This window comes from Podarcis erhardii (assembly GCF_964252035.2).
Source record: "Podarcis erhardii genome assembly, chromosome: 3".
In the NCBI taxonomy this organism is placed as follows: Eukaryota; Metazoa; Chordata; class Lepidosauria; order Squamata; family Lacertidae; genus Podarcis; species Podarcis erhardii.
Genome location: NC_138507.1, coordinates 78,344,959 through 78,371,551, shown reverse-complemented (window position 1 = coordinate 78,371,551; position 26,593 = coordinate 78,344,959). Strand labels below are relative to the sequence as shown.

The 26,593-nt window shown below is 41.2% G+C and overlaps 1 protein-coding gene across 18 annotated transcripts in view; it reads right to left on the bottom strand.

The window, feature by feature from the left end:
- The window catches only part of RYR2 (ryanodine receptor 2), a 253,156-nt gene that overhangs the window by 187,254 nt on the left and 39,309 nt on the right, over window positions 1-26,593 (bottom strand). For all 18 annotated transcript variants that reach the window (XM_081856307.1, XM_081856320.1, XM_081856322.1 and 15 more), the window contains exons 2-3: window positions 13,183-13,302; window positions 3,982-4,086 (exon numbers count right to left, since the gene is read on the bottom strand). In XM_081856307.1, the coding sequence (XP_081712433.1) occupies window positions 3,982-4,086; window positions 13,183-13,302 (225 nt within the window). The remainder of the gene's footprint in view (window positions 1-3,981; window positions 4,087-13,182; window positions 13,303-26,593) is intronic.

Below are 26,593 nucleotides of genomic sequence, written 5' to 3'. Positions count from 1 at the left end.
TATCAGTGGTGGGCAGGGCCAGAGGCAAATGTGCACAGAGCAACAGTAGGCTACATTCCAGCCATGCAAAAGTCAAAAGGTTTCTACACACATCCCTCAATTTTTTATTCAGACAAGCACTGTATCATTACAGTTAAAGGGCATATTCCTCTCAGATGCCACGATATACAAATGCCTCAAGGTTCAATGCAATAATCAGGACATCTATCTAAACTGCCCTGATAGAACAATTATATTTTGGCTTTGCAATCATTTTTGCATGGCTTGTGTAGTAATCTTGCTCTCAAAGGGCTGCTCTAGCCTCCAACAGGTAATGCTCAGTACACTTTCACAGCAGTTTAATTTTGACAAGGAGGCACAAAAAAGTAGCATTCCAGATCCGAGCAGTGCATATGCCCTAGAAGCTTCATCCTAAAATAGTCTTCCCATAGTCCATAACACTGCTGGGACGATAGCTACACAGGGGGCAGGGTGTACCTGCCTTTTCCAAGGACGCTTGGATACAGGTGTCACCCCTTCCCCATTAAGAAACTTCATGGCACAATAATGGCAACAACAAAACTGTACTTCACAAAAGTTGATTTCCCCCCCTAGAGTAAATATTTCATGTGTATACATATCAGGCTTATATATTTTCACTTTTTTTATTCATTTCCTATGAGCTATTACAGATGCAATCTCAGGTGTAAAACCAAGTCTGGCAGCAAATTTTATATTGCAACTGAAAGATGTAGATCTGTTTACATAGCCTGAGGTTTTATTTTCTGTAATAGAGGCATGCAATTTATCTTTCCATTTATAATCAAAGTTCAGATCCAGCCATATTAAGATAGAGCCTATATTTTGCTTACAAAATTGCTTTATCCTAAGAACTCAGAAAGCTGCACATACTTTTTCAGCATCATATCCCACATATGAGGCACAGAAATAGTTCTTGTCACCCTACAGCTTATTTTCCAAAACTTTAAGTATCATATATTATTTCCTTCATTCAGTTCCTTCCATTATAACTCTTCCTCTCCTGAAAAACTGGCATTTCTTACAGGATAGTGGCTGAACCACAAAAAACAAAGGTGGGGATTGAGGAAACAAGACAAGGGACAATACTCAGTGTACTAATAAACCCTAAAAATGGGGTGGGTGAAGAGGAGAAAAAGCTTCCAGCAGGAAATTGGACAAGGACATGGTTTCTTGCTCACTCTAATTAATAGTATTCTTTATGATAGATTTGAAAAGGAAAGTGTCTTCATGGATTGTGCACATAAGCCATTTGCATTTTATCCTTTATATTAACTGAAAGGATGCTTCTACAGATGTGTGCAGTGTATTTTAGTACTTTATGTCAGCTTTGATCTAAATAAGGCCAGATAGTTAGATATACAAGCAACATGCTAAGCACAAGATTCTGGAACAAATCACAGTAGAACAGATTTATATAATTAAGTATGACAGGGTTTATGGCCAATCCATCATACAAATCTTTTCTGATTACATTTTGGTTATAAGATATTAAACAGAAACTGTTTAGACTCCAAAATATTAGTTTAAAGAAAGATGAGATGATGCAGCTGCTGTCATGTGGTAGTTCACGTGAGACAGATCAAGCGCAGGACTTTAAAGAGGTAACATTCCCATTTGCTTCTGCTGCAGGTGAGGAAATCCATCTTTTATCACAATTAGTATTAGAACACAGGGATGAGCTCTGAGCATGCTACACAGAGACACCCAAGACACTGTGGTAACCAGGACATCATAGTAAAAACAAACTGACAACTTGCTTTTCTATAACTGCATCTCAAAATTTGCAATTATATTTTTTCTTTAAAAAAACCAACAACAATGAACAAATAAGCCACCAATGGTAAAATAACAAAATCTTCCTGAAATATTTGAATCCGCTCCCCTAAACATGTGCTGCCTGCAAATGGGGTAGCAATGTGGGGAGGTCATATTTAATTAGCCCCATAGCAAAGTGCCTAGTGAAACTAGACACATATTCTCATCCTGTAATAGGCTCTCTGACTTTCACCATGAAGTCCTCCAAGCATCAGAATCTTAGCTCTTTCATACTTTTGTTAATTTTCCTGGAGGGATTTTATTTTATTTTATTGAGGCACTTGTGATCATTGTTCTCAATCGAGCTTTTAGATCGGTTTTAACAGATACTGAGTTATTATAATTAGGGATATCACTGAAGTTTGCCATGTGCAGTCCTAAAAGCTGGGCACTCCTATTGGTAGTGGAAGGGAGAAGCATTCAAAACAGGATCCTCAAATATATAAGCATCCTTCTTCAAATAACTACAAGAAGATTCCAGGCTAGCACAGTTCATATCAAGCACGTCCTTTTACCTTTGTCTTGTAAGCTGGTTTTGTACATACACACACCTCTCTCTCTTCCATTCAGGCAAACAAGAAGCATTATTAGGGTTCAACGGCACATTCTAGCCAAGCAAAAACACTCAAGGGGTATGTGAAGAAGGTATTGGCGCAAGCATGACCTGAGCAAAGTCCCAAGGGTCAGATCAACAGCATTTGCACCCCAGAACTGTGGTTCTCCACCACTAAGATAAGGCAAATTCAGGCAAAAAAGTAGCACCCTGGACAGCTCAAGGTAAATATCAGATTAGTAGGAGGCTAGAGAAGCTTCGAAATCCCCATGACACAGAGCTCCACAAGACCCATAGCTGATTGTGAAGCTTTGGGTCAGCTGTTCACCAAAGCTTTGCCCACACAGTTTGATTTAATTGATTTCAAGGCAAGTAAGGAACATTGACAACAAGTTAGATTTTATTTATAAAGGATCTAACCAATTCTAACTATTTCAACTATGAACTGTTCCTATAGGCACATACAGTGGTACCTCGGGTTAAGAACTTAATTTGTTCTGGAGGTCTGTTCTTAACCTGAAACTGTTCGTAACCTGAAGCACTACTTTAGCTAATGGGGCCTCCTGCTGCCGCTGCACGATTTCTGTTCTCATCCTGAAGCAAAGTTCTTAACACGAGGTAATATTTCTGGGTTAGCAGAATCTGTAACCTGAAGCGTCTGTAACCTGAAGCGTCTGTAACCTGAAGCATCTGTAACCCGAGGTACCACTGTATTTCCTTCCTACTGCTTTTAATCTTACTTAGCATCTCCTAATTGGTTTTCGTTTATAGCCAGGTTCAATAAAGTGCTTATTTATTTATTGGGGACTCCTAAACAATGTTACCAGGAATTCAAGGTAGTTGTGACACTGCAAGAACTGAACTGCAGAAATTAATCTGACATCTGTACAAGAGGGTAAGTTTGAATGATGCAATTCTTGTTGCAGAAGCAGGTTATTTCTTCTTGAAACCGAAGATGAAATAGAAAGGAAGAAAGGCAAAAGCAGAAATCTATCAAACACCAGCTAGCTTTATTATTGTGAAAGAATATATGTAAAACATCATTTAAAATGTAGTTTAAAACCATCATTATGCGGTACAGGAAAATCAGACTATATTTTGTATAAAACACTAACTAATGTGTATTTAAAAAAAAAAAAAAGTTATATATACTTCTAGATACAAACACCATATTGATTATATAACATATATAAAATACAAAATGAGAAGACTAAAGATCAATATTCATTAGAAACTGATAAATACATGATTAAAACTCGGCATAAAGCACTCAAATTATGTAAGTATATCCAAGACTGATATATACTCCACATTTTGTAATGGTCATGTGGAAAGTATTATGAAAACAAAATATTCATACATTTTTTTCTGGTTTGCAAGGATAATGACAGCTGGGGGAAAACATTTTCATATTTGGTTTTAAGTTTTCCATGGCTTTTGGTCATTCAAGTTTTCTTCAATAAAATAAGGAGTGTAATAGGATTCCAAAAGCTGAGGTGTTAATAAAAAGCATCAAGGATAACAAGACACTTAATAGAATCCAAAAGCAATTACAAATTAATTAATTAAAAGGCGGAGACATTGCTGCTCACCCCTTCTGCTTTCTCCTCTGTGTTGGCAAGCATTTCCTGGAGGGCTCGCACGGACAAGGACTGTTCCAGCACAAAAGTGCAGATGGAGAGATCCGGAGGAACATTCTAGTTACAAAAACATGATGAAGACAGCATTCAGCGAAGCACTGCTTATTATTTAGTTGTTGACAGATCATTCCTTACTTACAGGGTGTGTTAACAGAAAAATAATTTCCTCTAAATTCAATGAGACTTACCCTCTGGAGTCTAGTAAATGTGTTTAGGATTGCAGCCTTACTTAACCCAAAGAGCCATCTGAAGAAAGGCAGGGGAGCACATGAAAACTAATTTACTCAAATAAGCTATTCTAGGAAATTCACATTAATTAAATGAATCTGGATGAAGATGGGATGGTGGCGACCTTACTAGTAGGAATGCATGTATACATGTAGAAAAAAGGAGTCCCTACCAAGTAGTAAAGAAACCAGCCACCAGAACTTTGCTATTCAAGAGAGTAACAGATTGTCAATCACAATCAGGATTATACTGTAACATTATTTGAGATAAAATTCTACTGGCAGGAGAAGTCGTGACTGCATTTGACAGCAGAGTTGCAAAGTAAAATATAATGATTTTCAGTTTACAGCAGTGCTCCCACTATTATTTGATGTCTAGCACTCACTGGCTATGTTTGGATATATGTTATACCATAGTTTATAATTATGGGAACAAGCTTTTGTGAGTCTCAGGTTTGCATGCTCTCTCTCCTCACCTCTTCTCGCACAGCCATGAGAAGACTAGAAACAGACAGCACCAGCTTATGAAGTGTTTCTGCCCCAGCTAACGAAGTGTCAAGGCAAGTTAAACAGCCAAATGAGTTTGGAATCAGGGCAAGAAGTCCAGGGTACACTGCTCTGCTCCTCCTTTCCTTGATCTAAACAAAACCCAAGCTTCTAATAAAGTAACTCAATAAACTACAAAAACAGTTACGCAGACAGAAAGTCAGACGACACATGGGAGCTTTCCAGTGTTTTGCGCAATCTGTCACATGTACAACTATCTGGCTGCCCGACAGAACTTGTGGTTGTGTCTTCAGTTCAATGAGCTCTTGGATCTCCACAAACAATTTCATTTCCTTGAAGCCAAGGTGGCTGAAAACCTGAGAGAGGAAGAGAGGTTTGTGGATGAGGTCTTCAGGGATGTTAGAGCTGTATCCCACTCATAGGATGACAGCTCCAATGTGCGTACACGAGGTGAATTTCCTGCCTAGCTCCCAACCTAGCAGTTCGAAAGCACGTCAAAGTGCAAGTAGATAAATAGGTACCACTCCAGCGGGAAGGTAAACAGCGTTTCTGTGTGCTGTTCTGGTTCTCTGGTTCTCCAGAAGCGGCTTAGTCATGCTGGCCACATGACCCGGAAGCTGTACGCCGGCTCCCTTGGCCAATAAAGCGAGATGAGCACCGCAACCCCAGAGTCGGTCACGACTGGACCTAATGGTCAGGGATCCCTCTACCTTTACCTATGATGCTTGCAAGTGTTGCCCCTCATCTAGACAGCCTAGTAGATAGTGCTGGGGTGGGGTCAACAGTCACAGTGCACATTGACATTAATGACACAGGGTAATGTAGCTGTAGGTCCTAGGAGCAAAATGGCATCCACCTGAGTGAGAGGTCTCAAATAACTCAAGCATGAAATTACGAAGGACTGTTGGATCACATGCCTAATTGTCATAAGTGAAGATTATCAACATAGGATAAAGATATCAAGAGTGAGAACAGAGGAACTTATGCAGGACAAAGGGAACAAATCTTCCGTGGCATAAAAATCACAGAGGAATAAAGTAGCAGTGAATTCATTCACATTCTCTCTCTCTCTCTCTCTCTCTCTCTCTCTCTCTCTCTCTCTCTCACACACACACACACACACACACCCTATTTTTATATATATATATATATATATATATATATATGAAAGCAAATATATATATATATATATATATATATATATATATATATATATATATATATAAATTTACAAGTCATATATAAGCATGCTAAATCACATTTTCTGGCTAACATGCATCTGGCCATCAAATAGACATGTGTATAATGTATTACAGTGGTACCTCAGGTTAAGTATTTAATTCGTTCTGGAGGTCTGTTCTTAACCTGAAACTGTTCTTAACCTGAAGCACCACTTTAGCTAATGGGGCCTCCTGCTGCCGCTGTGCCACCGCTGCACGATTTCTGTTCACATCCTGAAGCAAAGTTCTTAACCCGAGGTAATATTTCTGGGTCAGCGGAGTCTGTAACCTGAAGCATATGTAACCTGAAGCGTATGTAACCCAAGGTACCACTGTACTGTGATTAAATAGATTAGTGAAGGAAGCAACTCTTAAAAGCCAATAGAATTGCTAACCTAACAACTGTCTGCACAATCTTAATTGTGTTATATTGTTAGCCTTGCCTATTTTTAAGATTCCAGTTAATTAGTTTAAGTGCGTGTGTACACCATAAAATCATACCTCAAAAATTGCAGTGGCTTAATGTTCCACTACAGTATACAAAGCCTAAGAACCAAGATTACCTAGAACCAAACATTCACATGCAAGACTCAAAAACCATAATCAGTACACAATCAACCCAACACTTCTGCTGTAAAGTTTATACACATTTTGCTTTTGGGAAGCATTTTGCTTTACTTAAATCTGGTTCAGAAAGGGATCTGGTATATTTCCTTCTGCTATATAGAACAGAGGGAGAAATTTCTTCTGTCCATGCACTCACCGTTCAGTTATCCATTTTCCAAAACCCAGAGATGTGGAAATTTAGCTATCCTTTTGAAATCAAAACTAGGTGCTGTAAATTGCTTGTCACATAAGTGACAGCAACCCAGAATGGTTTTTATAATTTAACATCTTTATGTTGCTTACCAGTCTGGGTTTTTTTTACTTAAAATGATTTGATATTTCTTTTATAGAATCATCATATTACAGGATATGCAACATATTTATCTAACAGTTGCAGTTTTAAAGAAATACTAAAAATCAGCCTCCCCCTGAACACCAAATAATATTCATACTACTTTGCATAATAATGTACACATTATAAAGAAGCCAGCAACCATGACTGCATGACTTCACTGTTATCTGCTTATGCTTCTAAATGCATTTTCCTGACGTACCCACACCTCTCCTTTTCCTAACTGCAGCTCCTTGTTTTTCTTGGACTTGCAGTTAGATTCACAACTTAGATTCATAAAGCTTTTAACAAATATTATGATCCGCTTTTGTGCTTTTACATTTTTCTATCACAGTATTTTATTTATTGAAGGAACAGTTAAAATAGTATCAACTATAAAACACTGGGGGAAACCAGTTCATTTATTTAGGACACACTCCTTTATCTCTGGGAGACGGGGATTTGAATAAACAGCCATTATTGTTCTTATAATAAATTTAATTTAACTCCTTTCCTCCTACGTAAACCAGAGCCTCTAGGAATAAAATATTTTCTTAACTATAGACAAATTGTTTCTAAATGTTTCACTGATTCTGTTTGTGATACTGAGTGCTTCACACTTGAAAAGGATCATTGCACCGAGTACAGAAGCTTCAATCAGCTAAATGATAAACAGCCCAAATGAGCTATTATAGGAAATTGAGTAATCTGAAGTAGTTTATGGAAGCTGCAATTGCATATACACACACACACACAACAGCCTGAGGGATATTATGGTCGTGTTTATCATCTAATGCAAAAATAGGCCAGCTCTGGTGGTAAGTCACTGCTATCTTTTATCTTGTTTTTGACACCACACAAAAACTTTAAAGAAAAACTCCCAAGAGGATCTAATATTTAATGCATTTCATGCTGGATTATGAAAACTTTATAGATCTTGACTGTAATGCTATTTTTATTCTGAATAGCTGTAGAAAAATTGTATTTGTTTTATTTATTGTATTTGATCTTATATAATATCTTATCTCTTTTCCGCCAAGAAGCTCAAAGTAGCACTCATGGTTCTCTTCCCCCCCCCCCCCGGTAACCACCCAACAACCCTGTGGCGCCAGTTAGACTGAGAGACAGTGGGAGGAATTCAATGTTGCACTCTTCTGATTGTTGCATCAGTGCAAGTATTTTGGCTTGCAAATAGAACAAGCCCTACCTCTCCCTTCTCTATGTTCCAGGGGTTCTCCAAGGCCCCCCTAAACCAATTTCAGAGGCATGGAAGGAGAGGGGCGAAGAGAGGGGGAAAGACCTACAGCTGAATCCTGCCCAGTGATTGACCCAAGGTCACACAATGAGCTTCATGACAGAGTAATTTTAACCCTGGTCTTCCAGGTCCTAGTCTACATATTCCTCAACCTTATTCCACTTACTGGAAAGTAAAAAATGAATAAGCTGGAGGAGGGGAAATGGCTCCCAAATGCATGGAAGCCCTTGTTAGCAGCCCTGTGTAGAACCTTTTAAGACTAAGGCTGCAATCCTGTACACATGGGACGCGGGTGGCACTGTGGGTTAAACCACAGAGCCTAGGACTTGCCAATCAGAAGGTCGGTGGTTCAAATCCCCACAACGGGGTGAGCTCCCGTTGCTCGGTCCCTGCTCCTGCCAACCTAGCAGTTCGAAAGCATGTCAAAGTGCAAGTAGATAAATAGGTACCATGCCAGCAGGAAGTGAAACGGCATTTCCGTGCGCTGCTCTGGTTCGCCAGAAGCGGCTCAGTCATGCTGGCCACATGACCTGGAAGCTGTACGCCGGCTCCCTCGGCCAATAAAGCGAGATGAGCGCCGCAACCCCAGAGTCGGCCACAACTGGACCTAATGGTCAGGGGTCCCTTTACCTTTACCTAGGGCTTACTTCTATATGTGGTTATTGTACCACACCAGGCCATATAATAAGTGCTTATATGTTTAAGGTTAAGGTCAAGTGCTTATATGTTTAAGTATTTGCACAAGTACAATGTTAAGCAGCCCGTTTCTTTGTGAGGGTGGAGGGAGAATGAGGGAGAGAACAACATGTGGAAGCCATACAACTCTTCTCCCACCAGAGAGGCAATTGTAAGTACTTCTTGGTTTAATTAGGTGCTAAGTATTTGTACAACTGCAATACCTCAATGTCCACAATATTGTTGCAAGGGAGGAGGATGGAGAGCAAATCAGAAGTTGTCCCCACACACATGATATCCTCGGGCCCTAAGATGTCCTACCAGGGCTGGATCTAGACACATCAAAGAAGTGTTTCAGTTCAACACGTAAACTCATACAAGGAAATCCGGTTGGGAAAGACAGGACTCCACAGCGCCATCTGGTGTCTCAGTGTTATACTGCATATACAATGCATATAAAACACGTTTTCTTTACGAGTCCCAGGTCCAGAGTCCATCAGTTGCCGTGTGTGCCAGCTGCAGTTTAAATGACTCAACCCAAATTAAAGCCCAAGATTTACTGCTCACCTGCCCCAGTTGCTCTCTCTGCAAGATTATTTCTCAAGTAGTGCAGTGACTATGAAACCACTGCGACTTGCGAAGCATGAACGACAGCAAATCTCCATACAAGCAAGGAAGCATTCCCTTCACAAAAAAGTATTCTCATCTTCTGCTTTTTTCTTTGGATAAAACAGTCTTGCTTGTCTTGTGTTGATATCTACCCAGTTCCTTCTCCTTGTCATTTCTTTTATAAAGTCCTAGCTCCTATCCTCATTGTGCTTGTCCTTTAGCTCCTTTAGTTTTTGCATCTCATTTATGTGATAAAGCAGTTTCCATGCACTCTTCTTCTTCACCATCATCTTCTCCATTTTTACCCTACCCATCTTTTTTTTTTAACTCCATTGTCACTGTTTCTTTTTACTTCCTTTTCTCTCAGTGAGACCCCTTATACATGCTTTAAAAAGACTGCTCTTTCTTCAACCTTCCCTTTTTCTTATGCTTTCCCTTTCTACTGGGATACTCCCACCACTGAGGGCTAAAGCCAGACATACTGGAAAGAGCTGTAAATTACTAGCAGAAAAAACCCATAATGTCTCCACTTTATGATCTACTTCTGAACTTAGAATTGGTTAGATCTGTCACCTGTTCTTTCCTATATTAATTTTTTCCTAAATGCATCTTAGTTTTCTAGATGCCTGAGAAGCACCTGCTATTCTTAAGTCTTTTAAAAGAAACCAACTAAAGAAAAAGAAATGGTAATATGATTACATGGACATCTTACTTATGGACCAACAGTGAAGTACTGGGGAGGATACATTTGTTGTTTAATTAAAAATTATTTGCTAAATAATATTTTATAAAACTATAGAATACTGACTTTACCTATCCTTACATATTTTATTACTGGGAATTATTCAGTTACAAGTGAGCAGGACAGATGAAATCCTCAGAACCACTGCTATTATAATGAATCATTAATATTCCAATTAATTTTTTATAATGATGAATAATACATTCAAAATGATGACTGACTGAAAGTAAAACATTAGTCTGCACCACAGTGGAGATAATAAATTTAATTAAGGTTGTGCTGAAGGAATCTGTAGGCAGGGGGGGAAATAAAGGCCTTATATGCAAGATTATTTTAGTATATTTCCTTTACTTGCCAAAATTTAAAATTTTATTCAAAACTAAATAAATAATGAACAGCCCACAGATAACTACTGCTGCTTACTTCCTTTTAACAGATTAAATTGTCAGAATTCACTGAATCCTTTATTTGCCTCAACTGATTCCTATAATGCAGGGCTGTCCAAGAGGTCGATCATGATCTACTGGTCAATGACACAGGATGCCCCTGCCAATGGCTTCCTTAAGAAAAGCTCAACAACTTTGATGAAGCTTTCCCAAAAAATCTCAACAACTCTGGTCAATCCAATGGGTAGATCACTGCCAGTCTTTTTATAGTGGTTGTAGATCGTAGTCTCTTGGAAGATGGACAGCCCAGCTATAGTGGAAGCCAAAACATTTTAGGTACAAAATGTTTTTCTTCAAAAATCTTTGACTGGCAGACTGCCATTTGATAGCACAGATTATGAAGATAGCCATGTGAGGAAAGGTGATTTCTGATAAGTCTCTGCTGTGTAGACCCTGGCTCCATTTTCACCTACGACTGTCTCAAGAGCATGGGGATAGGGACCCTGTGGTAAGGGCACTTGCTTCAAGTACAGCTTGTGAAGATTGGAGGGTAACGTCAGCACCAATGAGATTGACAATAGTCAGAAAAGAGTTTAGAGAAAATGAAGGATAAGGTGCGAGACTGGTTACATTATGCTCAGATTAAAGAAGTTTTTAAAAATGATAAAAAGTTAGGGTTCCAGGTGGAGAAATCGAAGTTAGAAACTGAATTGTTAGAACCAAAGACGAAGGTATTATCTAGAATGTATAACTTGCTGTTAAAATGGAATACACAAGACGAAATGGTTAAATCGGTTATGATAAAATGGGCACAGGACATTGGGCATAACATTATGTTTGAGGACTGGGAAAGGTTGTGGACCACTGGGCTGAACTTCACCGCATGTAATGCTCTGAAGGAAAATGTAATGAAAATGATATATAGATGGTACATGACCCCAGTTAAACTTGCCAAAATATACCATTCGTCTGATAATAAATGTTGGAAATGTAAAGAAAACGAAGGAACATTCTTTCACCTCTGGTGGACATGCCCTAAGGTGAAGGTCTTCTGGGAAATGATATATAATGAGCTGAAAAAGGTATTTAAGTATACCTTCACTAAGAAACCAGAGGCCTTCCTTCTGGGTATTGTCGGCCAGAAGGTGTTAAAGAAGGACCGAACATTCTTTATGTATGCAACAACGGCAGCAAGGATACTCATCGCAAAAAACTGGAAAACTCAAGATCTACCCACACTGGAAGAGTGGCAGATGCAACTGATGGACTATATGCAACTGGCCGAGATGACAGGCAGAATCCGTAACCTGGGAGAAGAGAAGATGGAGGAAGACTGGGAGAAATTCAAGAAGTATCTACAAAAACATTGTAATTTGGTTGAATGCTAAGAAGGATGCTAGATTATAAAAAACTGGCCACCACTAAATTAGATTTGAAATTTGATGATAAGTGAGACTAAAGAAAATATAAAATTTTTTGGAAGAAGTGCTAGATTATATTTGAATGAGTGGACATGAGATTGTAAACAAGTTGATAATTTGTTTGGAAAAAACTTTTAACGATGTAAATGGGAGCGGGAGACGTGAGGAAGTCCAAAGAAGTGATGAAATTATGTCTGTGATAGAAGTAAGACTGTTTATTATTTGTGCATTTATATTTAAAAACTTTAATAAATATTTATAAAAAAAAAAAAATAGTCAGAAAAGGATTCTGCAGACAATTTAAACACATACAAATCTCCATGATGCTTTGCTTTCCTGTGCTCCACATGACATGGTACAAGTATTTATTGTTCTTATTGCTCTTATTTATTGCATTTCTATACCGCCCTTCATCCGAAGATCACAGGGCAGGTTACAATATAAAAGTACCTGCAGTCTGCAGACCTACACACAGCAAAGCATCATGAATCCCACAAAACTTAGGAAGAATGATATTTGATCAGTACACTAGTACCAGCTGACTGGCAATGGCTGTCATATTAGCTGTTAATATGCTATGAAACTTGAAGAGGACAAATATCACTTGGATAAGATGTTATTTATTTAACCTCACTCTCCACCCTGAACACCTTGCACTAGAAAATTTAAATTAGCATTCTCCCCAAAAAAGGAAATGCGGCAAATTAATCTAATTCACGTATTTTCTCCACATGCCCATCAATAAGATAACAACACACAAGCAATCTGTAATACATGGGCTGAAATCAGCATCACATGAGAAATTTCCACCTACAGCCCCTCCATCCTCAAAATTAGCTCTGGAGAGTCCAGAGTAGATTGTGGAGAAGTGGGGAGGGGCTGTAGGGTGAAGGAGAAGAAGGTCACACAGCCTTCTTCAAAGGTTTCTGTATGATAATAGTTGTTCAGAATTTAGCTTGTCATTATGTATATTAACATCAGGTTTATTTGCTGGGTATAATATGTTGTGAATTATATAAGAAAAACATAATGTGCTGGAATGCAACTCAACTCTGCCTGCTGTAACATTGATGCACTTACTCTGCATCACAGAGGACAACATTTCAACAAGAAGAAAAGGTCTGTTATGTCGGTAATGTTCAACACTGCATTAGAACAAAATAGTTTATGGTACCTTAGAATTTGAAGTGGATTCCAAGAAGCAGAGCCTGTTGCCAAATCCTTCTGCGGCAAGGCACAATTTCTGTTGTTCTTTGTGAACAGTAGCAGTGCACTGCAGAACCACTTCATCATCCTATCGAAGGACAGAGACAAAAAAAAAACATTGTTAGAACTCTTATGCTACAAAAACTTTGGGATGCATTTCCAAATACACACTGGTCAAGCATGGACAGCAAAAATCAATGCCAGAGTAGTTTTTATTCATTTCATTGAGTGCATGAATGATTCAAAAGGAAAATCAGAAGCAATGTAGCGAAGTATTGTCCATGCCGAAAACCAATTCCCAAACCTAACTACTCCTGCAAGCCAAAACACTAGGGAGTGATTATGTTGGTAACTCTTTCCATCTCACAATTCTAAAGCAAGACCAGAGCCTCCATAGAAGCAGAAGTCATGGCAACTGGAATGTTCACCCAGAGCATCCAGAATTCCTTTAAATCTCCAAGGGTAGACCAGCTCAGTGGGTCCCTTGGAGGTTTTTAAGCAGAGGTTGGATGGCCATCTGTCATGTATGATCTAGCTAAGATTCTTGCATTGCAGGGGGTTGGACTAGATGATCCTCGGGATCCCTTCCAACTCTACAATTCTATTATTCTATTACCTAATTTGGAAATGGCTGTTCCCACAGCACTTATTTTACTAATCTGTTTAGAGATTGTTGGTGCTGCGCAAAAGGCTCTCTCTGGGAGCACTTACATACTATGGCTTAACTGATCATAGGGAATAAAGTTTAATTAATTTAAATATATTGAGACAAATGGAAAACTAAATTCTGAACACAGAGGATATTAGAGGGTTTAGATTTGTAATACAGATTAAAACCTTTATGTATATAGTAGCCCTGAGCTTGTCAAACATAAAGACATGTGGCTAAGGCATAAAATCATTACTATCGTTTTGATCAAGAACAAGGTTACACAACAGCACAGAGATAATATAGGCTATGTGCATCAACACTGCACAAAGTCTCCAAGTCTTGCCATTAATCTCATCTTTGCTGTCCTGATTCCGGAGTTGCCAGATTGAAATGAAGCACTGAGAGAATATTAATGTGCTCAGCACTGACAGCTTGGTATCAAAACAGGCTTTTGCATAGTCAGCAGAGCACTTCTACTTCAGTCATGCAACTGAGTTAAAACTGACTATGCATTTATCTGCAATCATAACTGTAACCCTCAATTTGTTAAGTGACTTCCATGAATCCACAGTCTTTAGCAATACTTGAAAAGTGGATGGAAAGGTTTGTGGATGTGCCTCATATTATTGCTGTTTCTCACTTACCATCTTAAATTCTCTATTGTGCCAAGTCACTATGAAACAATGTCAAATCGCTTTTAGCAGACAGTGGCATTAATTATGTGCTCTTGATTGATTCCTAATAAAAAATGTTCATGCAACTGATCATATTTTCATTAGGGATGACTCATACTAATATTGTTGCTGATATGTTTTTGAAGTTATAAGACCAAAAAAATCAAGTTGAGCTGTCAGATATGAACAGTAATTGCAGTATCTGCTTGAGGTATTGCTTAAGAAGAGCAAACCTGGTGATTCTGAGTGGGGTTGCTCAGACTCCGATTCACTCTGAAGCTGGTTTAGCCACACACACACAGAGTAGCTGTCAAAACCACATCTACCTAAGAGGGGGTGCTAGAAAGACCCTTATCATATGCTTTATCCCTGTTGTTCATCTATAGTATCTGAATGTTAACATGAAACATCCCTAATGACATGTGTCCTCCAGATGTTACTAGATACAGTTTCCATCAACCCCAGGAAGCACAGCCAACGAACAGGAATGACAGTCACACTAGAAGTTTCAATAGATGGAGAACAATCCATAAAAGAACATTCTAATGCAGAACAATACCGGCCATAAACCAAAATACTACCCACGACTGAAATAAGCACCTCATGGTCTTAGGCAAGACACAACATTGTTCCCTCAGCCTCAGGTCACCAAATATAAGACAAAGATGATGCCGAACTACTTTACGGAGCCGTTGTAAAGATTACATATTAATGTGGCTAATGACTCCAAACCCTGCTGCAGAACAGGCAACATTTGCTGCTATCAACAATTGCAAACTCATTGATGGCTTGCGTCACCCACTGCAGGAAGAGGTCACAGGCTAACTACAGAGTCGTCATCCACTCGGAGGGCAAGGTTACTCAACTGAGCAGGTCCATCAGAGTGTTGTCATATCCAACCAAGAACCTTTTGCGCAGGTAGGATGACTTAAACCTTGTCTCCAAGAAGCCTTTGGGCCTTAGCAGAGCCCAAAACAACCTCCAATGTCTGTGTTGCTGGGAAGTGGGAGGCTAGGCAGTTGGAGGAAGTTCTGTAGCAGAGGTGATATGCAGCAAAAATAGAATGCTGCATCTCAAAACCCATGCAATAAGTCATATTACATCTTTTAGACTCTGTCCAATGCCTTATCCAACTTCATGTTAAAGAGCTCTGTACCATCAAACAGAAGATCTTTAGCTTCCTGAATCAGTCTAGATAACCACAGTCATGCTGGCACAGGGCTAATAAACAGACCCTTACTTCAGAATTATTCTGTAAACCACCCTGTGATCTTCAGATGAAGGGCATTATATAAATTTAATAAACATCAATAACAACTGCAAACATCCATGTGCCCAGATTAGAAGATTTCGTTCTTGGCCATGTGATCCATCTCCTGCTAGAATATCTTAACAGCTTCTCATTCATCATCCAGATGTTCAAAAAAGGAACAAGCTGTTTCCCACGAGGAGTGCTGGAAATAAGATATACAGATCTGGTACCTTTGTAGCATTGTAGAGAGACAATGCTATTTAAAAAAACATATGGTCCATACAATCCAACCCTCACAATCTGTAGCTGCAGTGTGGACATTTTGATGGACTTGGGTGGTTAGAGTGTAGTGCTGATAATGCCAATGTCATGGGTTTGATCCTCATAAGGGTCATCCACATATTCCTGCATTGCAGTGGGAAGGACTAGATGACTCTCAGGGTCCCTTCCAACTCTACAATTCTATGGTTCTACGAATGTCATCCAAGGCCAGATTCATAATTTGTTTGCTCCAGACAAACCACAAGCTATAAGCCATAGAGCAAACCATAATTACAGGTCGTGGTTTGTGTGGAGTGAAGCAAACTACGAGCTCAGATTCAGATGAAGTCTCTGCCAATCCATGGCTTAGCTCAGAGCAGCACTGCAGCAGCAGGGCCAGAGAAGGAATGAAGCAGCTACAGCCTCCTCTCTGGGAACTCAAACACTCATACATTCATGCTAAGTCATCGTTTGGTTTAGCATTACATTCAAACCAGGTCACTGCAGTATGGCTAATAACATTATAGAGTGATTTGTTTATGCACACATTACTTGGAACATTAGGGTTATCACTACTGCAGATCATTCCGCCTGACCTGGCCACCTTCACTAGTGCTACAGTAAAGTAGTTGGAGAATGCCATTTTAAAAGTGCAAAAGTTGATTTAAATTGAAAGTACATGATGAAATACAAATCTTCCGAGAATCTGGGTTGATGTGTTGCCTGCTTTCCTGGAAGAAACAATGGGGCTTTCATAAATGACATGGAATGGAAAACGGCCCAACATATTGAAACAATAGGGAGTCTTTCAAAATATATTACAGTACTATAAATTTCACTGGCACTCATTTATAATCCACATGATTACGTACAGGCTTAAATTCAAACTCTAATCATGTACGAGCAGAAAATTTGCCATCTATTTTTATAACACTTCAAAGGAAAATACTGCAGTGTATCATATATATTCTACTCAGCTGCATCTACTAGTTTCAAAACTGTCATGTTTGAGCACGTAACTAAAAACTTGCATATTGTCATGAGTGCCATGGAGGTGCCGTGGAGGGGGGAGTGAGACCCTAAGAAGGTGTAGGAGGATCTTGGAGAGTTAAAAGGGTCCTAGTGGTATGTGGGTAATGGATTCCAAACCCCAATAAATGCTGGATCCTGGAGAGGGTCCCAGCATAGCTGTCAATCTTCCCTTTTTTTGCGGATAATTCCCTTATTTCAATGCCGTTTCCCGCTGCTATCCCAGATTGTTAGATATCCCGTAGACTGTCTCCGGGACAGGTGAGGCTGCTGATCCCTTCTTTTCAAAGTTGACAGCTATGCTGCTGATCCCTTCTTTTTGAGGCTGCAGATCCCTTATTTTCAAAACTGAAAGTTGACAGCTATGGGTCCCAGTGGGTTAGCGGGTGGAAATCTGCCTTCCAAAGATGACTTACGCAAACTCTCAGAAGGGCCTCCCATTAACTCCCTCCCAGAGATGCCTCCCTTAGCTGCCTGTTAAACAGGAGTCTCCCTGTTCATGGGATGCAGCTGGGAGTAAATCCAATGCTGATCTGGCTTGCATCTCACCTCTGTCACCTAGGACACAGAGATGCCAGCACCAGCATGCAAAAACCTTACCTAGCCAGCCCACTAGAAGGAGAGCACATTTGCAGTCAACCTCAGGACTCCAGCAACATGGTGCACTAAATGCTGTGCCTGCCCCATCCTTCAGAAGGAAAGCATAGAGAATACAGTGGTACCTCGGGTTACATACACTTCAGGTTACAGACGCTTCAGGTTACAGACTCTGCTAACCCAGAAATAGTACCTCGGGTTAAGAACTTTACTTCAGGATGAGAACAGAAATTGTGCTCCGGCGGCGTGGCAGCTAAAGTGGTGCTTCAAGTTAAGAGCAATTTCAGGTTAAGAACAGACCTCCGGAACGAATTAAGTACTTAACCCGAGGTACCACTGTATGCCACTTGTTGGTTCAACATCTTAGCTTGTGGCTAGTCACGCCTTTTGAGCTCTCATGGAACTGCTGGTCCTTGCAACCTGTGGTTTGACTTATGTACCGTTCTTTCTTGGTCCCCCAACCGTGTTTGAAACTCCCGTTTTTCTAGGCACATTTTGCGACAGGGAATTTCATTAGTGCAAGTGGTTTCTGAGCTTTGGGCGCAGTACTGCGCCTAAGATTTAAGATTAAAACTGCGGACTGGAAGGAAAGGAGGCCCTTTTTCTGCCTCCCTGCCTCCAGCTAGTCTCTGAAGACTGAAGAAGAGACCCTCCTAAAATATTAGGGGAGTGGGCAGGGGAAGGACTGGACCATGTGAAAAACAAACATAATATTTTAGCCGCAGTTCTTTCATTTTCACCTTTGTATTCTTGTTATAAAAAAGCAGGCCTAAGCATTCCATTGTTGCGCCCATAACCTAGGTTTAAGGTGCCATTTAGCTCCTAGTTTTCATATCTCAGTATCTAACACTGCCCCCAACCCTGGCTCAGTCAAAGATAAGACAGCATAACTTGCTCATCCTGGCTCAGCGTTCCGGGGGATATTCTAAGGGCAGGACCAGAGCAGGAAGATTAGGCTATATCCTAAGCCAGGCACAGGTAAACTCCGGCCCTCCAGATGTTTGGGACTACAATTCCCATCATCCTTCGCTAACAGGACCAGTGGTCAGGGATGATGGGAATTGTAGTCCCAAACATCTGGAGGGCCGGAGTTTGCCTATGCCTGTCCTAAGTCCATTCAGTGTGATCACGTAACCTGACAACCTGATGCAGGACAATACTGAAAGGCTTGTTTTCCTTTGTTAGGCTTAGGTAGAGAAGCAGCTGAACAGGCTTTGGATCTGTTGTACCTTTATGCCAGCCTAATTTACACTGGCTTGCTTCTTGCACACAGGATTGCTCACCAAGTGATCAATGCTAGTAATAAGTGTGTGTGTTTAATTTAATTATACCCACATCAGGAAACTGATTGGTGACTGTTTTCCAATTGGTGTACATACATTTGTTACATATTACCATATATGCAGATTTTAAGCTTTATGCTGTGTGGATCGTTTTCTGTGCAGAAAAAAGCACTGTGTGTGAGAAAGGTCTGAGATTACAACAAATGATGTGATAAAAGTAATTTTACACTGAATCAGAAATTGACAGCTAACACACCAACTACTACTGTATCACAGTAATTTGTTTTTAACAACAAAAACACCCTCCCTTACTTAAAAAAAACCAAATCCTTAGCAGTTCCTGTTATATAAAGAAGGAAATGACAGCAAGCCTCAGATAATAAGACCTACATATTACTTACTGCAGTTATTAAAAATATATTTAATTTTGCTGATGGTTTTTCCCCAATTGCATGTTTAGAAATAACCAGCAAGTCAGTAAAACGAGAGGAGCTGCTTCATGTCCTTGCAGCCTGGAAGTGTCTGGGGAAATGTTGACAAACTAATTCTAAACACTAACAGGCAACACAGATTGAACCTTTGACCTAGTTGCCAAAGCATTTTGAGAAATGCAGCAATTTACTTACATCAAGTGTTACTGCTGTTGCTAGCTCAATTATCAGGCCATGGAAATATAAGAGCATCTTTTAGTAGCTCATTTATGGCATTTTAAAATCATATGTATCTTAACCAAGATTGAGAACATTCTTCTGCACAAGCTAGTTTGGCTTCCAAACCTATATTAAAATCTTCAATAGATTTTGACTCTAAATATATACTTCACTGTTAACATTTTCTCCTTGAATAGTCTCTATTGGTTCAAAATATTTTGACAGGTTTAATAGAACTTTGTAACATTGCACAATATTGTATTTCGGTTTACTTGGATCTGTCATGTACTTATAGAATCTGAAGAAACATTGTGTTTTTGTGTAAGGTTTTTTGCATTAAAAAAAATACCTGTTTCAAGTTGTTCCATGCAGCTACAATTTCTCTTTTCTCTAATCAGATCTCATAGCGTTATACTCCCGACACAATAATGTTCCATCCCATTTTCTTTTCTGCCAGGTCTATTAAGCCTTCACACTCGCTATCAGTCATTTGCCCTATCTCTAACATAGCTTCCTTCAATAGTGAGTAAGATATTGTGGCAGATTCAACAAGCCTCAGGGCATAAAGTCCCTTGGCTTTCCATCTCCTGGGACCTCTTCTGATTCAGCTTTAGTGTTCATTTCCTTAACTGCCCACACAACTCCTATTGTCCCTAGGGCCTGTGTGAGGGTTCACCCCAGGCAAATAGACCTTACACTTCTCTCTCAGATGCCTGCTTGTTTTCAGATAGTCCATTGTTCATGAATTCAGCTTCCTGTTAGAATTTTCATTAACATTTCATGAAACCACAGCAGTTTGGCTGCTCACTTCTATAAGCTTCATCATCACCACCCCACACCACCGCTCTGGACCTGGTGTCTTCCATGGCGACACTAGGGCTCTCCCAGTTTGTTTCGGGCCCCACACATCAAGCAGGCCACACGCTGGATTTGATCTTTGGCATCGGTATAGATGTGATCATGTTTCCTTCAATGAAGGTGCCATGGTCTGATCACTATGCTCTGAAAGCCAGGATTGACGTTCCACCCCCACCCTGCTTGGGTGGCGAGCCAATTTGGGCTCGCCCGCAGAGGCTGATGGACCCTGATAGATTCCGTCAAGCCTTGCGGGACCTTTCTCCCCCTGGCGACTCATTGACTGAGCTTGTTGAGGCCTGGAATACCCAGCTCCTGGCAGCCATCGATGAGATCGCACCTAAGCGCCCTCTGCGACCCCGCAGAAACCGGGCTCCCTGGTTTACCGAGGAGCTCCGGAAAATGAAGCGGGACCTCAGACGGCTAGAGCGAGTATGGCGGGGTGCCCGTGACGGAGCTTCAAGAACATCTTATAGGGTTTTTATGAAAACCTATGAGATGGCAGTGAAGGCCGCTAAGAAGTCCTACTTCTCGGCCTCCATTGCATCCGCTAGCTCTCGCCCGGCGCAATTATTTAGTATAATTCGGTCTTTAACGTCCCTTGAAGGACAGCCAAATTTAAATAACAATTCGACACACAGCTGTGAGGCATTCGCGAGCTTTTTTGCGGAGAAGGTCTTGTTGCTCCGCCATGACCTCCCTGCCAATTTGGATACAATAAAGGAACTGGAGGCCCCTCGACTGTCCTCGGGTTCAGTATTAGACCACTTTGACTGGATATCCCCAGCTGATGTGGACAGACTCCTCCGAGCTGGAAAGCCCACCACCTGTCCTCTCGACCCGTGCCCGTCCTGGCTGATTAGAGCGTGTCCAGACGAGGTGCGGGGCCCCCTGGGGGATATCATCAATCTGTCTCTTGGCGCTGGGACATTCCCAGGGGAACTGAAGGAGGCAGTGGTGCGCCCGCTCTTAAAGAAAACATCATTAGATCCTTTAGATCTATCCAATTACCGCCCGGTTTCGAATCTTCCATTCCTGGGTAAGGTGATTGAGAGAGCGGTTGCTGAACAGCTTGGTAGGTTTCTGGATGAAACATCAGCTCTGGATCCATTCCAGTCCGGCTTCCGCGCTGGTCATGGGACCGAGACGGCTCTGGTCGCCCTAACAGATGATCTCCGCAGGCAGCTGGATCGAGGCGGGTCGGGGCTGCTGATTCTTCTAGACCTGTCAGCAGCCTTCGACATGGTCGATCACGAACTCCTAGACCACCGCCTTGCCGACGTGGGGATCCAGGGCACAGTCCTTCAATGGCTGCGCTCGTTTCTCTCTGGTCGGGGACAGAGGGTGGCGCTTGGGGGGGAATTGTCATCCCGCCACTCCTTGGTGTGTGGTGTGCCCCAGGGTGCAATACTCTCCCCGATGCTTTTTAACATCTTTATGCGCCCCCTCGCCCAGCTTGTCCGGAGTTTTGGGCTGGGCTGCCATCAGTATGCTGATGACACCCAACTCTATCTGTTGATGGACGGCCACCCGGACTCGGCCCCAGACACACTGATCAGATGCTTGGAGGCTGTGGCTGGATGGTTTCGTGGGAGCCGGTTGAAGTTAAATCCTTCGAAGACAGAGGTCCTCTGGCTGGGACGGGACGACTTGGGACTGAGGGGGCAACTCCCATCTCTTGCGGGGGTGCAATTAGTGCCAGCACCATCCGTTAAGAGTTTGGGTGTAATCTTCGATACCTCCCTCTCTATGGAGGCGCAGATTGCAGCTATAACAAAGGCGGCATTTTTTCATCTCCGCCAAGCTAAGCAGTTGGCTCCTTACCTCTCTCGCCCTGACCTAGCCACTGTGATCCACGCGACGGTCACCTCCAGACTGGATTATTGTAACTCGCTCTACGTGGGGCTGCCCTTGAGACTGACCCAGAAACTCCAACGGGTGCAGAATGCCGCAGCGAGACTCCTTACGGGGTCTTCGCTTAGAGATCACATTCATCCGGTGCTATACAAGCTGCACTGGCTCCCGGTGGAGTACAGGATCAGGTTTAAGGTGCTGGTTTTAACCTTCAAAGCCCTATACGGCCTAGGGCCCTCGTACCTACGGGACCGCCTCTCCTGGTATGCCCCACAGAGGAACTTACGGTCTTCAAATAAAAACACCTTGAAGGTCCCAAGCCACAGAGAGGTTAGGCTGGCCTCAACCAGAGCCAGGGCTTTTTCGGCTGCGGCTCCAACCTGGTGGAACGCTCTGTCACAAGAGACAAGGGCCCTGCAGGACTTGACATCTTTCCGCAGGGCCTGCAAGACAGAGCTGTTCCACCTGGCCTTTTGTTAGGGCGCAGCCTGACTCCCTCCTTTGGCAATCTTTTCAAGACTTTAGCTTATGGTTGCCATTAATTTTGTTTTAAACTCATTTTTATAATGTTTTATAATGTTGTATTGTTTTAGTGTTGTTAGCCGCCCTGAGCCCGGCTTCGGCTGGGGAGGGCGGGATATAAATAAAATTTATTATTATTATTATTATTATCATTACTACTTTGAAATGTAGACTACAGGCATGCAGCCAAATATTTTAACTTTCAGCCTTCCTTTGCTTTGCAGCTCCTGGCTGTGTGCACATCTCCATTTTGGCAATTCTATCTCCCAGTTTTCCTTTCAGAATCTGCTTTCTGGACTTCTCCTGCATTCCATTAAATAAATCTAAGGAATACTGGAGGGTATGTAGCAAATATACAAACCACTTTCCAAATATACAGTAGATGTAGGGGGAAATAACAATTCTGGAGGATGCCCAGAAGGACTGGGGAACTACCATTTTAAGAAATTGTCCAATAGCACCTTAAAAGGTAAAGGGACCCCTGACCATTAGGTCCAGTCGTGACCGACTCTGGGCTTGCGGCGCTCATCTCGCTTTATTGGCCAAGGGAGCCAGCATACAGCTTCCGGGTCATGTGGCTAGCATGACTAAGCCGCTTCTGGTGAACCACAGCAGCGCATGGAAACACAGTTTACCTTCCCGCTGGAGGTACCTATTTATCTACTTGCACTTTGACGTGCTTTCGAACTGCTAGGTTGGCAGGAGCTGGGACCGAGCAACGGGAGCTCACCCTGTCGCAGGGATTCGAACCGCCGACCTTCTGATTGGCAAGTCCTAGGCTCTGTGGTTTAACCCACCGTGCCTTAGAGACCAGCTAAGTAGTTCTGGGTATACGCTTTCATGTGCATGCACACTTCCTCAGAAGCACTGAAACAGAAGTCACCAGACCCTTATATATAGTGGGAGGGTGGGGTATTTCTCAGAATATATATATATAAGGGTATATATATCAGAACTATATATGTGTCTGGTGACTTCTGTTTCAGTGTATCTGAAGAAGTGTGCATGCACACGATAGCTTATACCCCGAACTATATAGTTGGTCTCTAAGGTGCTATTGGACAATTTTTTAATTTTTTATTTCGCCTGCGTCAGACCTACCTGAATCTAGTACCATTTTAATGTGGAGCTTAAAAATCCTGTTCATGAGCACAGCAGTCTCTCATACTGCACTGTATCTTGGCCCATGGATATTTTAATAATTTTGAAAGAGACATGTCATTCAGTATTTTCTGCTACCTTCTCTAATTCACAATAGATTTTGAATAATGGTGTACACAGATGTAGAGTTGGTCCACAGGTGCGCTTCTAATTGCAGAGAGCACTGCAGGCACTGTCACTCCTCCCACGATCACCTCCAACCATACTAGCAATGGATTGTCATTGGCATGTAAAGGTAAAGGGACCCTTGACCATTAGGTCCAGTCGCGGACAACTCTGGGGTTGCGGCGCTCATCTCGCTTTTTAACTTGTTCATAAATGATATAGAGTTAAAGGTAAGGTAAAGGGACCCCTGACCATTAGGTCCAGTCGTGACCAACTCTGGAGTTGCGGCGCTCATCTCGCTTTATTGGCCGAGGGAGCCGGCATACAGCTTCCGGGCCATGTGGCCAGCATGACTAAGCCACTTCTGGCGAACCAGAGCAGCGCACGGAAATGCCGTTTACCTTCCCGCCAGAGTGGTACCTATTTATCTACTTGCACTTTGACGTGCTTTCAAACTGCTAGGTTGGGAGGAGCTGGACCGAGCAATGGGAGCTCACCCCATTGCGGGGACTTGAACCGCCGACCTTCTGAGCGCCAAGCCCTAGGCTCTGTGGTTTAACCCACAGCACCACTCGCTGTTAAGGTCATTGGCATGAACTACTAACAAATAAGGAAAAATCATAGTATAGCTGGATTTGTTTGGGTAAAACCGGCAAAAATTTCACTTTAAGAATAAAGTCATGGACCTCAGAACAGCTAATTAAAAATGTACCCTATAATAATGTTGGACTATAATTTGTTAAGCATAACCTAAAACTTCATAAGGTATTTAAAACATCAATCTAAGCATATGTTATAGTTTAGGAAATTAATCCGCAGCTTCAGGTAGCCATTAATCTTAAAAAACAAGATTGTCTGGTGACTGGATACATATTGAATTTAAAACACATAATTCAAGGTGTGGGGTTGAGGGACTTAACCAAAATGATACATCATTTTTTTAAAATTTATTTTTATTTTTATTTTTTGCATAATAAAACTTCAGCTTCTCAAATAATTACAATGCATTTTCTTTGTGAATTCAAGGACCACTGACAGGCAGCCATAAATAACGCATAATTGGTTTAGCAAATATATATATATAGAAATAAATAATGAAATAAGGATTATATAACAATGCAGTCAAATCAGCTGTGCAGCACTGTACACAGAAGTTTGATTACCCAAATCCAAGCTGAATAAAGGACACTTATGAAAGCTGGATTTTATTTTCTATACTTTCAGAATTGTTGATATTTCCAGCTACATTAAGATATATCATGAGAATGTTACACTCCAGGAACATCAAACAGGTTATATTAATAACAAAAGTCATAAAATTAACTGCTACTAAGGAACCTTGAGGAAGCCACTTATTTGCTCTTAGAAATGCCACATCTAGGTGTTTTATTTTACTCAGGAATATGGTTAGTTGGCAGCATCTGGGAAGCTTTAATTATATTCATCGATTTGCATAAGTTATCTTCTAGAGCAGTGGTTTCCAACTAATGGTCCGTGGATCCCAGGGGGTCTGCATAACTCACACAGGAGGTCTGTGGCACCATTCATGTAACAAAAATGACTGTACAAATATCAACATTTCCAAAAGTAGGGGGTCAATAGCTTGACTTTTAAAAAACAGGGGGTTTGCAGTACTTAAGCTAATTGGGAACCACTGTTCCAGAAAAGATTGATAAGTGTCTTCAAACACTACCAAGTTCAGTTACACTTCCTGGATATATTGAAACTGAAACTGATCAGCATTTTATGATGTCCCCACCACAGACAAGAAACGAACCAGAGCATGGCGAATTAAAATTTCAATTGTCTCCAGAAAATCTCTAAGATGCTGAGAAACCCTTGTTTTATCTCTGTGTGCAAGGGCTGTAACTCTGTTCTTACATTTGGGACTGTGTATTTCACTTATGAAAGTTGTGATATATTTTGGTTTGGGTTTTTTAAAACAAATATTTCAATATCCATATACTTGAAACATTGTAGTTATGTGTTTAGTACAGTAGGCAAAATTATTATTCTTGTTGAATTTATATACCGCCCTTCTTCAAAAGATTACAGGGCAATAAACTACATAAAAACACAAAATGCATAGCATAATAATAATACAAAAAAATACTTCCTTCCCCAGACAGGCACAGTCACGTTTAAAAGGCCTTAGACTGTTTAATTAGCCAAAGGCCCAGTTGAAGAGGAATGATTTTGCCTGGCACCTAAAGATATGTAACAAAGGTACCAGGCAAGCCTCCCTGGGGAGAGCATTCCACAAATGGGGAGCCATCACAGAAAAGGCCCATTCTCATGCTGCCACCCTCAGGCCTCTCATGGAGGACGGCCTCAGATGATCTCTGAGTTCTTGTAGGTTCATATGGGGAGAGGTGGTCCTTGAGATATTGTGGTCCTGAGCTGTTTAAGGCTTTAAAACACAGCACTTCGAATTGAACCTGTAAACTGATTGGCCAGGATTGGTGTTATATGCTCTAACCGTCT